Source organism: Balaenoptera acutorostrata, chromosome 18, assembly GCF_949987535.1.
Source record: "Balaenoptera acutorostrata chromosome 18, mBalAcu1.1, whole genome shotgun sequence".
NCBI lineage: Eukaryota > Metazoa > Chordata > Mammalia > Artiodactyla > Balaenopteridae > Balaenoptera > Balaenoptera acutorostrata.
This window is the reverse complement of record NC_080081.1, coordinates 59,114,752-59,131,995: the sequence shown is the minus strand read 5'-3', so window position 1 is coordinate 59,131,995 and position 17,244 is coordinate 59,114,752. Positions and strand designations below refer to the sequence as shown.

Genomic DNA, 17,244 nt, shown 5'->3' with positions numbered 1-17,244 from the left:
GCAGGACCCCCCAAATCACTTAAACCTGTTTCTTTCAAAGTTTTATCTGGACTCCTAAAGCAAAAACTACAGAGCACATTATCATTCTGTCCTGTGTCCACAGAGATACAACTTGGCTTTTTACTCATCTCTTCACTTCTTTCCTATTCTTTCAGTGGCAGGAAGGACATGGATACAGAATAAGAAAACTGGCCTCTAGTTCAATTTCTCAAAGGCATTCAAAACAATTTTACTACCTCAAAAAAAGACTAAAAAAAAAAAAAAGAGACTGGACTAAAATTAGGCAGTCTCAAATTGGGGCAGGTAAAAGAGTTACGTAAAACAACTGAGTAGTTAATAAGGAATAATGGTTACTATCCTGGCCCTCTGGAGAAGAAATGTCCTGTCTAAAAATCTCAGTATTCACTAAAAACAGAACAAAAAGCTAGCCAAATAAAATACACCTGAAGGCTGGACTCAGTTTCTTACACCAGCACTATTTTAGTAGCCATAACACACATAAATTTGTGAGTTATGTTCGTGAGCTCCTTGCTGAACCTGATAATCTTTAAGCACTTCCTCTTCTACCTTTGAAATTTAACTCAAAAAAAAAAAAAAAAAGGACCATGAGAGCCATATTTTCCAAATTAAAGATATTATGGCTGGGAGATAGTTTCAACAGGCCAGAGTTTGCTGGTCCCTATTTTACTCTAATAATGAACCAGTATCTTTGAATGTCTTGTCCTAAAACATCTTTGGCCTAGTACTAAAACTCTACCTTCAGTCTATGACTTTTTATTCTCCCAATATACTCTTTTTTTAAAAATCGAATTTATATACTTTATTTATTTTTAATTAATTAATTAATTAATTTTAATTTTTGGCTGTTTTGGGTCTTCGTTGCTGTGCGCGGGCTTTCTTTAGTTGCGGCGAGCAGGGGCCACTCTTCGTTGCAGTGTGGGGGCCTCTCATTGTGGTTGTTTCTCTTGTTGCCGAGCACGGGCTCTTGGCATGCGGGCTTCAGTAGCTGTGGCACACGGGCTCAGTAGTTGTGGCTCGCGGGCTCTAGAGCGCAGGCTCAGCAGTTGTGGCGCACGGGCTCAGCTGCTCTGTGGCATGTGGGATCTTCCCGGACCAGGGCTCGAACTCCTGCCCCCTGCATTGGCAGGCGGACTCTTAACCACTGTACCACCAGGAAAGTCCTATACTCTACTTTTAACTGTGAAGCAAAGCCATCATCCTTGAATGTCAGAATTACAATACCTTTATTAGTAAAATAAGGTCTCTTCCAACCAATATCCCAATACCACCACAACCCCACACACGCGCGCACACACAACTCCCATTCAGAAATGGTCTGGTTCATAAGGCGTCTCCCTCTCCACTAATAATGTGAGAAGATTACCATTTAAGTAGCACTCCTTCTAATTCTATAAATTCAGCCAATATGATTCCATTGGTTGAAGTATATACTATTCTCCAATGATGCATAAACTATGGGACAGACATAATCTTGTGCTACAGAGTCATTCTCAGGTTCCCGATCAAATGTCATAATATCGTAACCCACAGGGTGAGCTTCTGGAGAAATCCAATCAAGACAAAAATAGTAAACTGTAACTCTACAGTTACTGTACTCTACAGTTAGGGTGGGCCATAATGCCACACGACTGGTGTCCTTTGGTCATAAAGAGACACACCAGTGGTGCATGTTCACAGAGGGATGACCATGTGAAGAGGCAGCAAGGTGGCAGCCACCTGCACGCCAAGGAGAGAGGCCTCAGAAGAAATCAAACCTGCCAGCACCTTAATCTTGGACTTCTAGCCTCCAGAACTGTGAGAACATAAACTTGTTGTGTAAGCCACTCAGTCTGTGATATTTTGTTACGGCAGCCCTAGCAAACAAATACAATGTGATTTAATACCTGTGATTAAAAATTTTTGAACAAACTAAAAGATGTGGTTGCTTGATTTTTAGAAAAATGTGTTTTCTCCTTGTGCTTTGCTTTCTTTGTTAATAAAATTTGTACTGAAATATAACCTATGTTTAATAAAAGCATACAAATCATAAGTTTCCAGCTTTGATGACTTTTCACAAAGTGAATACATTCATGTAACCACCACTCAGATCAAAATAGAAAACACTGGTAGCTGTGCTTTCTGAATTCATGGATTCAAAACTGAATTTTCCATACTAATTGCTTACATATCTTGAGTAACTTTGTTTCCTTCCTGATATAGATGGTTTTTTATCTTTCAAGCATAAGTCTTATTGGACACAACCAGTATTGTTTAGAAATATTGCAATATCAGAAACACTAAACTTCTTAAGGACTAACATGTTAAAAAGAAACCAACCAGAGTCATGGTTCCATCATTTTATCTATTTATCTGTCTGTCTGTCTGTCTGTCTGTCTGTCTATCTATCTATCTATCTATCTATCTATCTTTTCTTCTTTTTTTTAACAGGAGGAGACTGTGGTTATCTTTGTGAAGACACACAGTCTGCTAAACTTATCACATAAGCTCCAATTAGTTTTTCTTTCTCCCACTTAACATCTTTTAACATTTTTTTTCCGACAAGACTTCACAGCAAGTAAAGGCTTTTGTGGAAAGTGAATGTCAGTTAAAGCAGTGATGCAGTTAATTTATTTGAATTACTTTTCATGAATTTTATAGTCTTGAAATGAAATTGTTTCCAACAAGTGATAGTTTTTTCAGCTAATGAGGTACCGTGTATTATTTTTCCCTTGCAACTGTCTTCCTGAGTAAATTATATTCTAATGGAAAAGTTCTATGGTTTTGAAGTAGTTATTTCAAAAAGCTGGAGAATACAGAGAAACTGCATAAATGAAAAACTAGATGCTGAAATCCAAAAAAGATCAGAGGCAGTCTCTAAGAGAACTTTATTGGAATCATAACCACAGTTCATGGAGGAATTGGAGAAGTCCAGATGAAGAGAAGGGCACGGATGAAAAAAGACAGGATTACCCTGGGGGACTGGGGGAGATGGTGGTAAAAGCCCAGTGAAGGCAAGAGCAGCGTGCTCAGTCATCCTGGTGGGAGCAGAGGCAGGCGCGGAAGACAGTGGTCAGTCAGATCGGGAACAGGCAGTTGACGGGGACAGGAGCAGAAACAGGCAGTGATTTGAGGCGGTGACACAGCGATGAAAAAAACTGGTGTGTCCTAAAATTACATCTCGACTTCCTTTTTTTTTTTTTTCCGACTTCCTATTTAAAATCTTCCTGAACCTCAGTCTCAGGATATTTGGGTCTATGAAAGTCTGCTTTACGTGTGGTATCCCCAGGAAACACAGTAGGGTTTAAAATCTCTTGGACGCACAGACCCTCCAAGAGAGAAGGCTGAGGACCAAAGAACACATCAGAACTCTCACAGAAATACTAGTATAAGTACATACAGTCAGCTGTGAAGTATGACATTAATTTAATAAGGATTATAATACCACATTTGGTCCATGAGTTTTTAAAAATGGGGTGTGTGCCAGGGAATTCCCTGGCGGTCCAGTGATTCGGAGTCTGCGCTTTCACTGCCGAGGGCGTGGGTTCAATCCCTGGTCGAGGAACTAATATCCCGCAAGCCACATGGCACGGCCAACAAAAAGGGGGGGGTAGGGTGCCAAGGTAATCCCTATAAAGACGTCATTTTCACTTTCTGAATAAAGGTAGAGCTATAGTTTACTATCTCTATCTTGGTTTGTTTTCCTCCAGAAGCTGACTGAGACAAGGTTTTAAAGTTCAGGTAGTTTTATTTGTAAGGTGATCCCAGGAAACACTGGAAGAGGATTGGGGAAAAGAGACAGGAAGAAGAAAGAAGTCAATAAAGAGCTGAGTCTAGGAAACGGGTACCAGTTGCCTGCCACTGTGGACAACTGCAGCAGTTCTTCTGCTGCAGAACTCTGCAAGACAGTGCAGGACGCATGCCCCAGGTCACCCCACCTGAGGGTTAAGGGAGCTGCGTATTTACCCACCAACTCCTGTCAGATATTGGTTGAGGGCCGCTCCCAGAGTGAGGGTTAATACCCTGACATTTCTGACCCGCCCTCCAGGCCAGCAGAGGAGCTGGCAACAGAGAAAGCTCTCAGGCAGAGATATAGATACTGGGATTTGGAAGTTGGCCAGTGTGCACAGAAACGGCAAGGGCTGAGGGACTCTGGGAGGGCACTGAGAGCATCTGGGGCATGTAGGTCACAGTTCCTAAACCAGGGGAATCTGTCCCTAACTTGGGAATGTAAGAAACATCACCCTTCACCTAGAAGATGCAGAAAAAGGACTGAGAACTGCTCTAAATCAACAGACCTTTCCCTTTGCTAAACAGTAGAGGTGCTCTTCTCAAGAAATTGTTTAGCTATGATACATAACAAGTTACAAAGAAAAAATCTGCCAAATCCTCATAGTTATTAAGTTCTGCATAGTTATATAAAAGAAACCAAAGCTGTAAACAACCCTGGGTGGTGTGTTTTTTTTCTCTATGAGCAGAGAAGGCCACAACTTCCAACCATAAAATATTCTCCAGAAAGGCTCTTTTAGAGAAGAGAAAAAAATGTAAAAACAGTATGTCTGTAGAGTTTTCCCCCTTCTTCTTTTGGAATAGCTAATGATACAATATAAGCAAGAAACTGAGGACTGATACACATACACATGGTTCTTACAATAAACTAAAAAACAGACTTCAGGTGAATTTCTTTTCAAACACAGTCTTTCAGAGTACGCTGGCTCTCCATCAATGTTTCACCTCTGGCCAGGCCACAGCTGTCTATGTCTAACAGTTGGTAAGAACATGTAAGAATAAGGTTTTATTTAAGAACTTAAAAATGTTTATTAAGTCATTTTGCATTAAAGACATATAATTGACCTAACTTTCAAGAGGTTTATTTTAAACTTAAACTCAACTTAGATGAGATCGGTTTCTCTAGTCTTCTTGATCAATTTCTTAAATTTTCCAAGAAACTGATATTCTATATTGAGGTCTGTACACAAATTGTATATGTCCCTATTGTTTATATTGAGATATACTAGTACATTCCCTACTCATAGTAACTATATTGAATTAAACAACATTTTTTAGTCCATTCATCATACAAATTCTTACACAGCTTCTATTTTATTGTTAACTTTTATTTTAAAAGCCCTCTATGCCTTTAGAGTTTGGTCACATTGCGCTGACAAGATTTTCTTCTTTCTAAATGTATCTATTTGTTAACTTTAACTTTATGTAATCTGAAAATAATCCATGACATTCGGTAAACACAGTTTAAGTATTTCCCTCTCCAACAGTGTTACAGATTTGACATCAGTGCCTTGGTACAGCTCTAAAAATGATTTCCTATTCTGTCACTTCTTTGCCAGCCAAATTCCTGAAACAGTTCTGCAGAAAGATTGCTTCATGCCTTCACAGTAATACAAATGACTTGATGAATTGTATTGTCTCCAGTGGTGCCTTCGTAAGTGGACATTGTAAGCTGTTAAATTGCAAACCACTGTGATTTCAGATAAAGTTGAACCATAAATCAGAAAATAGAACGTAAAGAGGAAAAAAAATCAAGAAACACTGGAGTCTGAGCATTAAATAGTTTCCACTGACTACATCTATGACGATATTTTGGAATTAATGTTCATTTTTTTAGGTACCATAATGGTACTGTGGTTATGTATTTTTTAAAAAGGAATCCTTATGGAGACATGTACTAAGAATTTAAAGATGGAATGATATGCTGTGTGAGATAAAATAACCTTGTGAGGTACAAAGGGCAGTGGCTGGGGTATAGCTGAAGCAAGACTGATCAAATGTTGATCCTCTGAAGTTGGGTGACAGGCACATGGAGTTTCACTATACTATTTCTCTACTTTTGTATATGCTTAAAATTTTTTCCACAATGAAAAGTTAAGCTGCAGGCCAGAAGGGAGTAGCATGATATATTTAAAGTGATGAAAGGGAAAAACCTTTCATCACTTTAATTCTCTACCCAGCAAGGCTCTCATTCAGATTTGACGGAGAAATCAAAAGCTTTACAGTCAAGCAAAAGCTAAGACAATTCAGCACCATCAAGCCAGCTTTACAACAAATGCTAAAGGATCTTCTGTAGGTGGGAAACACAAGAGGTGAGAACAAAAGAGTAAGGGAAGAAAAAAGACCTACAAAAACAAACCCAAAACAATTAAGAAAATTGCAATAGGAACATATATATCGCTAATTACCTTAAATGTAAACGGATTAAATGCTCCAACCAAAAGTTAAGCTGTCTCAAGAGCAGTCTCCTAAAAGCACAGAAATTTCTTCTGATACAACAAAAGGAAGAAAAAAGGCAGGAGGAGGAGGGGAAGGGGAAGAACAGGAGGAGAAGAACAAAAACCAACTACTGGGGAGGTGAACAGGTTCTGGTCACTCCTGTTGGGTCCGTCAAAAAAAAAAAAGGCATTTTTATTTTATAACTTTAATCTGATCCATAGTTATACCAAATAGCTTGTCCACTAAAAATAACAGCTTCTCTTACACTAGACAAGGGCTTCTTATCCTTGGCACTACTGACATTTGGGCTGGGTAATTCTGTGTTGCAAGGGGCTGTCCCTGTGACCAGCAGGATGTTTGGTGGCATCCCCAATCACCAGATGCCAGGAACAGGCAGCCAGTGTGACAGTCAAAAACGTCTCTGGATGCTGCCAAAGCAGCCCCCAGGTGGAAACCACGGCACTAGATAATACATAAACACAAATACACATGTGGAAAGAGGCAGGTTAAAAACATATTGATAATCTGCAGACAGACAATGATCAGACAGATTATTTTTGTTTCTGCAGGGCAAACCCAGTAGGGAATTTATGAAGGAATTGAGGTTTAGAATAAGTGAAGCTATATATCATTTTGATAAAATCACAGTGATAGGCCTTACAGAGGCTTAGGAGACAAAATGCAGCAGGGCAATGAGGGGTGCAAACATATATATGAAAAAAGCAAAATACCTTTTTACAAAAGTAATTTGTTCTTTATCACTGACAGCACGTTAAAAAAGCTGGGTGGGGACAGTACACAGGGTTTATTATATTATTCTACTTCAGTGTATGTTTGACATGTTCCAAAATAAAAAGTTAATTTTTTTCCATTCCATTTCTCTCTCTTTTTTTTTAATGCTGCCAATTACTCACAAAATTGATTTTGCACCTACACTCTGAAAACCACTAGAATGATGATTAAGGGCACAGGTCTACAAGCTGTATGTTGGTCAAATTATATCCTATGTAAACCCCATTTCTCTCATCAATAAAATAACAATAGTGCCTACCTCATAGGCTTGTTGTGTGAAATAAATAATTCCTGTAAAGTGCTTAACATAGTGAACAAAATAAGTGCTCAATAGGTTACCCATTTCTGTTTAGCTATCACTGCTTAATGACAAGAAAGACATAAACCTTAGTAAAAAGTTCCTTCAATTTTTCTAAACCAAATAGTTATGAGAATATAAAATAAGGCACTCTGTGTCACAGCAAATGTAATCAAGAATATAGTCCAACTATAATTCAAAGATACACGCACCCCTATGTTCACAAAAGCACTATTCACAATAGCTAAGACATGGAGACAACCTAAATGTCCATCAACAGATGAATGGATAAAGATGACGTGGTACATATATACAATGGAATACTACTCACCATAAAAAAGAATGAAATAATGCCATTTGCAGCAACATGGATGGACTTAGAGATTATCACAGTAAGTGAAGTTGGTCAGAGAAAGACAAATATCATATGATATCACTTATATGTGGAATCTAAAAATATGATACAAATGAACTTATTTACAAAACAGAAAGAGACTCAGAGACATAGAAAATAAATTTATGATTACCAAAAGGGAAAGGGGGTGAGGGAAAGACGTATTGGGAGTTTGGGGTTAGCAGATGCAAATCATTATATATAGAATTGATAAACAACAAGGTCCTACTGTATAGCACAGGGATATTCAATATCCTGTGATAAACCATAATGGAAAAGAATTTAAAAGGAATGTATATATATGTATAACTGAATCACTTTGCTGTACAGCAGAAATTAACGTAACATTGTAAATCAACTATACTTCAATAAAAAAAAAATCTCAGAGTCCCACTGCAATGGCACCTAGTAATATGCAGATTGTGATAATTTATGCAACAGTATAATTCATGTAAAAGCAGTGATAAGAAAAAAATTCAAAAAAGAAAACAGCTGTAGTTTGAAAGCTATAAAGCACACACAGATACACATAAAGCTTAATTCAAACCAACTGACTCTCAACAAACAGGGGAAATGCACCAAGCATTATTATAATGTGCCCAGTGGTTAACCAAGTGTCACATCACACAGCACTGAACTAATCTGATTAGCAAAGAGAAAGTAAAAGAATCATCTGTGCCAAAATAAAAATATAATGAGCAAGAAATAAAGTAGGGAACAAAGGAATTTAATATTCAATTTTGAACCTCAAGTGTCCTAAGAAAAAGACTTAACTTTGAAGGAAGAAAATCTATCCTTTTGTCACTAACAAGCCATCTCACTTAAAAACATGCTAAAGAGTACCTTTAGAGTATTAGTAATTCTTAGGAGAGAATAAAGGAAAACAAACTATTTCAACACATGTTTGCTTTAACAAGCCCATGTACTATGTGCTCAGTCCTACACTAGACACTCTGGAGATAAGCACGAGCCACAGTTCCCTGCCCATAAGGTTTAATTCCGGGACAAAATGAGTAATACAAACCTTACTGCCACACAAGTCCAGATGAAGGAAGAATCAACAAAGGCTACAGCCATAAGGGCAGAATGGTTATGACTGTAAAAGGCAAACAAATCCCTGGCAGAGGAAAACAAGGGGAAAAGGAGAGGCAGCAGTGTCAGGAAGCTATTGTGAGAGAGAAGGGATTCCAGCAGATTGGACCAGAAGAGGGTAGAGAGGATGGGTGAAGTTTTCAGAGGATTTTGGATTAAGTGGTATCGAGAAATGTGTATGTGTGATGTCTACTATAGGAATGACCAAGTGGGCAACGGACTGAATGAGAGTTAGAGGAGGCTAAGAACTATCATGGCCAAGAGAACAGAAGAATGATGTTATCACTGACAGAAATATGGATACATAGAGAATAAAGGAATGCAGAAGTCAATTTGATTTCGTATCTTCTGAGCTTCAGGTGATAAGAAATCCAAGTGGATTGATTGTCTGTTAAGACAACTAAAGATGGGATGAACATCAGATGAGAAACTAGACCTTCGTCACTGCTGCCACGCTGGTCCAAGTCTCTGTCATCTCTCCCCGGATTACTGCAATAGCCTCTAGCTTCTACCCTTGTCCTCATGGTCTCTTCTCAACTGGCCAGAGAGGGCCTTCAAAACGTAAGTCAGAGTATATCACTACACTGCTCAAAACCCCCCAGTGGCTCCCCGTTTCACTCAGTAAAATCCAAAACCCTTATAATGGTTCACAAATCCCTTCATGATCTGCCACCGCCAACCCCCTTCCTCTCCAGCCTAATGGCCTCTTCCCCCTGCCCGTCGATTCTGCCCACACTGACCTCCTTGCTTCTCCTAGAACATTCCAGGCTTGCTCCCACCTTAGGGCAAATGTGTTCCCTCTGCCTTGAAAACTCCTAGCTGGATAACTAACTCCACAAGGCTACCCTTTGCCTCTTTCAAGATTTAGTTCAAATCCCACCTTCTCAATGAGCCCACATCTGACCACACTATTTAAAATTTCAAGCCCCACCCTCAACCTAGTACTCCTGATCCCACTTCCTGCTTTTTTCCCAGAGAACTTACCATCTTCTAGGCTGCAATATAATTTACTTATTATGTTTACTATTTGTTGCTGTCTCCTCTTACTAAAATGTAAGCACCATGAAAGCTGAGATTTTCCTCACTGAAGTATCGCAGGCCTAAGTAAAAGAGGGCTTGCAAAAACTAGGTACAAATACCAATTTTTTGAATTAACGAGCTGCTAAAGAGGGGTCAAAGATAATGAAAACTGGGGCTTCCCTAGTGGCACAGTGGTTAAGAATCCACCTGCCAATGCAGGGGACACGGGTTCGAGCCCTGGTCCGGGAAGATCTCACATGCCGCGGAGCAACAAAGCCCGTGTGCCACAACTACTGAGCCTGTGCTCTAGAGCCTGCGAGCCACAACTACTGAGCCCGTGTGCCACAACTACTGAGCCTGCAAGCCACAATTACTGAAGCCCGCACGCCTAGAGCCCGTTCGCTACAACAAGAGAAGCCACCGCAATGAGAAGCCCGCGCACCGCAACAAAGAGTAGCCCCCGCTCGCCACAACTAGAGAAAGCCCGCATGCAGCAACGAAGATCCAACGCAGCCAAAAATAAATAAATAAAATAATTAAAAAAAAAAAAAGATAATGAAAACTTAGAGCAAAAAAGTCACCCTGTCTCTATCAGCTCTAAGCCTGCCCATTTCTTCCAATACTTTCTAACTCAGTAATGGTCTCACCATTCAACCAGATTCTCAAGTCAAAAAAGCTTGGAAACCATCCTAGACTTCTCACTCTTCCAGTCCCTGCCCAGTCAATTCATTACCAAAAGCTGTCAAATTTCCTCTAATATCTCTAGAACAGGAGCCCTCTTTTCCACTGCCACTGTACCAGTACAAAGATTTTCATCTCTAAAGTAGACTATGAAATCCACAACTGAGCTTTTTTGCTTTGATCTAACCAGGACCACTGAACGGATTTTAGATGATGACAGAGTATGACAGGTAGCAGAAAGCTAAGTGAAGAACAGGATACTTGAAGGTGAGAGAGATAAATTTTATCTTCACTTTCTTCCCTCCTATTGATGTGCATTTATTCATATATTTGAGGTCCAGCTCAAATATTTTCTCCACTTTTGAAGCCTCTCCCAGTTCCTTCAGGCAAAGTACATATTCTTTTTTGTACATAACTCTAACAGAGCACTTTCTGTAGCAATTATTTTTTCACATATCAGTTGCCCAACTGGACAGGAGTCTAGTCTTATTCTAGCGTAGAGCCTAGCATCAAAAATATCTGTTGAACAACTTTTAGTCTAGAATTGGCAATTGTAAAATGAAAACATAAGTTTGAGCAAAGGTAGTGGTACAAAGGACAAAAGAAACAGAAGTTATCTGGTTACCAGAAAATAGTAGATAAAAATACTAAACTGAAGACCCAAGAAAAAAAAAAATAAAGGCCAAACACATGAGGCTTTTCCATGTAGATGAGGGTAGAGAGATAAGCTAATAGAGATCCCCATGGAAATATTTAATAGAGAAAATAGATTATCTGGATTTCACAGAGAAATCTGGAGGTGGAAGAAGGGCTAGTCCAAATGGCCCTTAAAAATGAAACCCATTCTCTGAGATAGGAATGCGCAACTAGAAACAAATGAATTATGTTCATCAAATGCTCATAAAATGCAGATTGTTTTAATTAAGGAGAAAGCATTGTAAAACATACCATCAGGCCCCTCTAACCCCATCACGCCAAAGACACTCAAATATGTAGAATTCAACCATTAGAAAAACTGGCTCAAAAGAGGTCTCTCAAAAACCAACAAAAGTATGTTAACTGAGAAAATAAAGCTATTAAAATTAAACTCAACACACTGAACTTAAGTGAAGGTCTAATCTTTTCTCATAAAATTCTGTTTTATAGACCTGGGCACTAGTAAGAAGAAATAAAGAGCCCAGAAAAGCAATTTTTTTAATAAAAAGGTACAGTTCTATGCTTGAGAGAAAAATGGAAAAATATTCAGGATAATGTCCGCCTCCATGTATATTTCAATGTAAAATAAATGGCTTGCTCATTGCTAAATGACTCAGTTACTTACACTTTGGCAGGTTCATGACAAACCAAGCTAATACTAGAGTGGTGGCTCTTTAGCTTTTTTGGGTCCCAGATCCCTCTGAGAGCCCAGTGAGAGCTAGGGTCCTGTCCTGCAGGAAGACATGCAGATACACACACTTAGCTAGCATTTAAACATGTCACAGCAGTCACAGAGCTCCTGTTGTCTATTTATGACTTCCTAGAGAGCCAAGGGACCCAGCTGTAGAACTGATACCTTAAAGAGTAGAAATAGCAAATGACGCAAGGCTCAGAAAAGGAAATGAACTGTTAACAATTCTAGAGCTTTTTTCTCGGTCCTCCAGGCAATCAAAAACACTGAACATAAAAATCTCTTCTGGTTGAATTTTATCAAGTGATATACACCCAGATATAGGTAAAATGCATGCACACACCTTAAAATATATTTGAAACCTAGAGAGTTTAAAAGTAAAATCTAATATTAATAATAGTAATAACAGCTAATAGTTACTGAGCATGTACTATGTACCAAGTATTATTCAGTGTTTTAAATATATTCATATTTATACACTAATGTAAATAACTATTATCTGTATTTCATAAATAAGGAAATTAAGGCACAAAAAGGTGCAAAGAGAGTTAAGGAACAATGACATGAAACAGAAATGACTGAGATTAGGCAGCAAAGACCTCCCTTATAGTGTGCACCATCTAATAGCAACTGAGACCTGCACTTGTATTACAGTTCTACAAAGCAAGAACATATTGTACAAACTCCAGAAGAAGGATGACAATCTTGATCTTTTTCCATATTCCTGGCAAGATAATCCTTATAATACCATGTTCACTTTGGAGTACACTGTAACCAGAAATGTGAATACAAAATGTTCAAAAAGATCACAATGCTAACTAAAGGATTTACGAGATTAAAAACGAAAGATTAATTTTGAGGACAACAAACCTTAGCTTTCTAAACCACTGTCTTCTGTATACGTACCAGCAATGAATCATGCTTTGGAAAAATTAGCAACTTGATAAGAGGTAAAAAATCTGAAATAGGGTACCTTTTTCTACCAAGGCAGTTCAAGTTTCCCTACCTCAAACTTTTTTCCAGACTGCTTCCTTTTTATCATCTTGGTGCCAACACCTCTTCCACTCCAGGGACAACCACAAAAGTAGAGAAAACCTCACAGGTTCAATAGGTCTTATTAAATCCCATCAGTTGCAAGACTAATTCAGATCCCTTGGATGCGCCTATCCTATGCCCTGCACAATGTAGCATACAATAAATATTTGTTGAATGGTTGAATCTTCTCCAGGAGAAAATGCATACGTTTAACATTTTCTACTTCCCATAATACTACACTACAAATTATTATGGCAACAGAATAATGTAATAAAACAAATCTTTTACGTTTCCATTTTTTAAATTTTACATCCCAGGGGGAAAAAAAAGACTAATTTTTTTGACATCAATTTATGCAGCTATTGGCAATCCAAGATACCACAAAAAATTTATCTGAGTACAGGTGATGCCTGAACAACATGGGTTTGAACTGCACAGGTCTACTTACATGTGGATTTTTCTCAATGGTAAATACTACAGTACTACACAATCTACAGTTGTTAAATTTGAGCACACAGAACCACAGATATGGAGGAACCTTGGATACAGAGAGCCCACTGTAAATTATGTGCGCATTTTCAACCCTGTGAGGGTTGGTGCCCTTAACCTTCCCATTTTTCAAGGATCAACTGTATACTCTATTTAAACAATAATGGTCTTAACATATTATAATTTCTTACAGCTTTCTTTTTTTTTTAACATCTTATCAGAGTATAATTGCTTTACAATGGTGTGTTAGTTTCTGCTTTATAACAAAGTGAATCAGCTATACATATACATATATCCCCATATCTCCTCCCTCTTGCGTCTCCCTCCCACCCTCCCTATCCCACCCCTCTAAGTGGTCACAAAGCACTGAGCTGATCTCCCTGTGCTATGCGGCTGCTTCCCACTAGCTATCTATTTTACATTTGGTAGTATATATAAGTCCATGCCACTCTCTCACTTCGTCCCAGCTTATCCTTCCCCCTCCCTGTGTCCTCAGTCTCACAGCTTTCTTTGTAATATTTAATGAAAATACAACAAAACCATGGATGTTTTTCTTTTATACAACCAATAAACTTTCTGAATCAGGTAAGAGAAATTAGTTCTGTTAAAGTGAGGTGGCCTGCTGCTTTACTAGTAATATTCTAAATTCAGTGAAGGTTAAAAACCAAGAAACAATGAAAATAAACATATACTCTTACATATGCCACAAAAAAAGTTCCCTTTATATTTAATTCACAAACTGAAACACCTGCTCTGATTTACTGAACTGTTAAAACATCTGAGAGCAAACACACAAAATTAAAAACTATACACAGTTTCTTAGAAGTTGATACCAATTAAAAGAAATTAATCCCTATGCATTAAAAAGTATAGAAAGCATACAAGAGCCAAAATATTCCCTTTATTTTGACTAATATTCCCTAATATTAAGGAGTATTTTTTAAAATACAACTTATAGTTACTGAATATTAATTTACCAAAACAGGCAAGGCTGACCTTATCTTGGCAAAACTCATAATACTGTTTCCTCAACATCCTAGAAGACAGCTTGATGAACCACACTCTTCCATCTGCTTTGTTCTATTTCTTCATGCCCCAAATGGAAATTAAACCCTTCCAGTAACAGCCAAAATTTCATCAATCACAGGAAAGTACTTAGAGCAGAGAAGTAGTATGATATGAATAAGAGGTAGAAAGAACAATAGGTGGAACAGCCCTGGTAATGACCTTAGAGTATGTGCTGAGAGAGAAAATCTACACAACATGTACAGGAATTGCATTTAAATAATTCTATTCCCACTTACCTGATGAGCTCTCAGTAAACACCGTTAATGTCTGTCCTCCAACACTTTGCAAGACAAATGGATGTTCTCTAGGAGCACTGACTGAAGCTGGTTTTCCGCCAATATCATGAATATTTGCAAGATCCTCATTCAAAGTGAATGACACCTAGTAGACACATTAACCAGAGCTTATTACAATAGACTTTTGTATTCAAAGTATCTGTACAGAAATTCTAACTATAAATCAAATACGTTTTTTAATGTGAATCTTTTCCAGTCATTTTATTAAGCATTTTTTAAAAACTTTATCAAAAAATCTTTAATAATGAGTCATAATAAGAGAATCTATCTCCATTTGTCAGAATAATGGGGCTAATCTACCATTATATAGACAGCTTTCAAATGTTTTCTCTGGCCTATGGCTGAAAAACTTCTATTTATAAAATAGAAATAAATTTTTTTTCCTAAGGTGTCTGAGGTCAAGGAAGAAACCATGTTTTGTTATATTTATACCCCTAAATAAATTAGATAAGTATTAGGTGGATGGATGGATGGATAGATTGACAGATAGATAGATAGAGAGATAGACAGACAGATCTATGCATCCATTCATCCATTCACCCATCCTTCTAGATCTAGCCATCCATTCATCCATTCATCCATCCATCTCCTAGCAAAATGCCTGGCACACAGAAGGAAAACAGTATTTGCTGAATGACTGAACATTTTAAAAGTATTAAGAAAGCGACTGTACTTGAAGCAGGGGGAAGTGAGCTATTTACTCAGGAAGCTTAAACACTCCCATAAGCAGAGGATGTCTTTCTTTTTAGATCCAGTAACTGTCTGAGTACACGGTACTGTTTTATTTTTGAATATTTCAACAAATACAACTAAAAATTCATAGGGATAACTCAATATTGAGGTTTAGAATAAGAAGACACAGTAGGTGTTCTTTCAAAATGATTTTTACCATATCTCCCCAAATTTTACATCAAAGGGATTTATAAACTTAAAATACTGATCTCTTAACCACGTAGAAAGATTATGAAGTATTATTTAAATATCTCTCTACTATGCGACAGGTACCGCAAATTATGTCCTGGACTTAATGGGTCAAAATCTAAAGCCTTCAAAAATCCAAATCAAATGCATTTGCCACACTGAAATAATGTTTAATGTATTACTGAAACAATACTAATTTTCATAGTACCAAGAGAGGGGATATTTAGGTCAAAGTAGAAAAATGCTAAGCATGAACAACTAGAAAGGAGCCTATTCATTCACACAAGAGTGGCATTTTATACTAGTATGTGTTCCTGACCAGCCACCAGTTTGATGTGGAGTTTTCCAGAATGTAAACACTACCCTCTCTTTACTATTACTAATGCATAGTAAAATAATCTAATGTTTTAAATAAAATTTCCATAGAAATAATCTTACCTCGGTCCTTCCTTGATTTCTGAAAGAGAGGAAAGAAAAAAATTTCAATTATTTAATTTCATATTTTTTTCAAATGTAAGCTAAGAACTAAAAGAAATAATGCTGGGCTTCCCTGGTGGCACAGTGGTTGGGAGTCTGCCTGCTAATGCAGGGGACACGGGTTCAAGCCCTGGTCTGGGGGAATCCCACATGCCTCGGAGCAACTAGGCCCGTGAGCCACAACTGCTGAGCCTGCGCGTCTGGAGCCTGTGCCCCGCAACGGGAGGGGCCACGATGGTGAGAGGCCCGTGCACCGCGATGAGGAGCGGCCCCCACTTGCTGCAACTAGAGAAAGCCCTCACATGAAAACTAAGAGACCCAACACAGCCAACAATAAATAAATAAATAAATAAATAAATAAAGTAGCTATTAAAAAAAAAAAAAGAGTATGTGTCAGTATTAATAAAAATGTCCTTTAAAAAAAAAAACAAGAAATAATGCTACTTCATATTTACATAAAAATATTACATTTACAGAGATTAACTAATATTTATCCTTGGCTCTCCTAAACTATTCTATTTGTAATCCTATAGGAAAAACAAATACACATTAATCCCACATGAGTATTTTAGATATTATGAGTTTGTGTCTCTTAACACTATTACAACCTGACCTAATAATATTTTATCCAAATAATGATCTTATTACAATTCTTATTTTAATTTCTGAGTATTTTAATTTATTATTTATTTATTATTTTTGGCTGCGTTGGGTCTTTGTTGCTGCACGCAGGCTTTCTCTAGTTGCGGCGAGCCGGGGAGGGGCTACTCTTTGTTGCAGTGTGCGGGCTTCTCATTGTGGTGGCTTCTCTTGTTGCGGAGCACGGCTCTAGGCGTGCAGGCTTCAGTAGTTGTGGCACACGAGCTCAGCAGTTGTGGCTCGTGGGCTCTGAAGCGCAGGCTCAGTAGTTGTGGCACAGGGGCTTAGCTGCTCCACGGCATGTGGGATCTTCCTGGACCAGGGCTCAAACCCATGTCCCCTGCATTCGCAGGCGGATTCTTAACCACTGCGCCACCAGGGTAGCCCTCTGAGTATTTTTAGCATTCAGCAGCATGTGAATGGCATATTT

The 17,244-nt window shown here is 38.2% G+C and overlaps 1 protein-coding gene across 1 annotated transcript in view; it reads right to left on the bottom strand.

Annotated features, from left to right (window-relative positions):
* Positions 1-17,244, bottom strand: part of GTF2F2 (general transcription factor IIF subunit 2) — a 147,774-nt gene that overhangs the window by 106,825 nt on the left and 23,705 nt on the right. Inside the window, exons 3-4 of the mRNA XM_007186820.3 lie at positions 16,137-16,155; positions 14,718-14,862 (exon numbers count right to left, since the gene is read on the bottom strand). Coding sequence (XP_007186882.1) covers positions 14,718-14,862; positions 16,137-16,155 — 164 coding nt within the window. The remainder of the gene's footprint in view (positions 1-14,717; positions 14,863-16,136; positions 16,156-17,244) is intronic.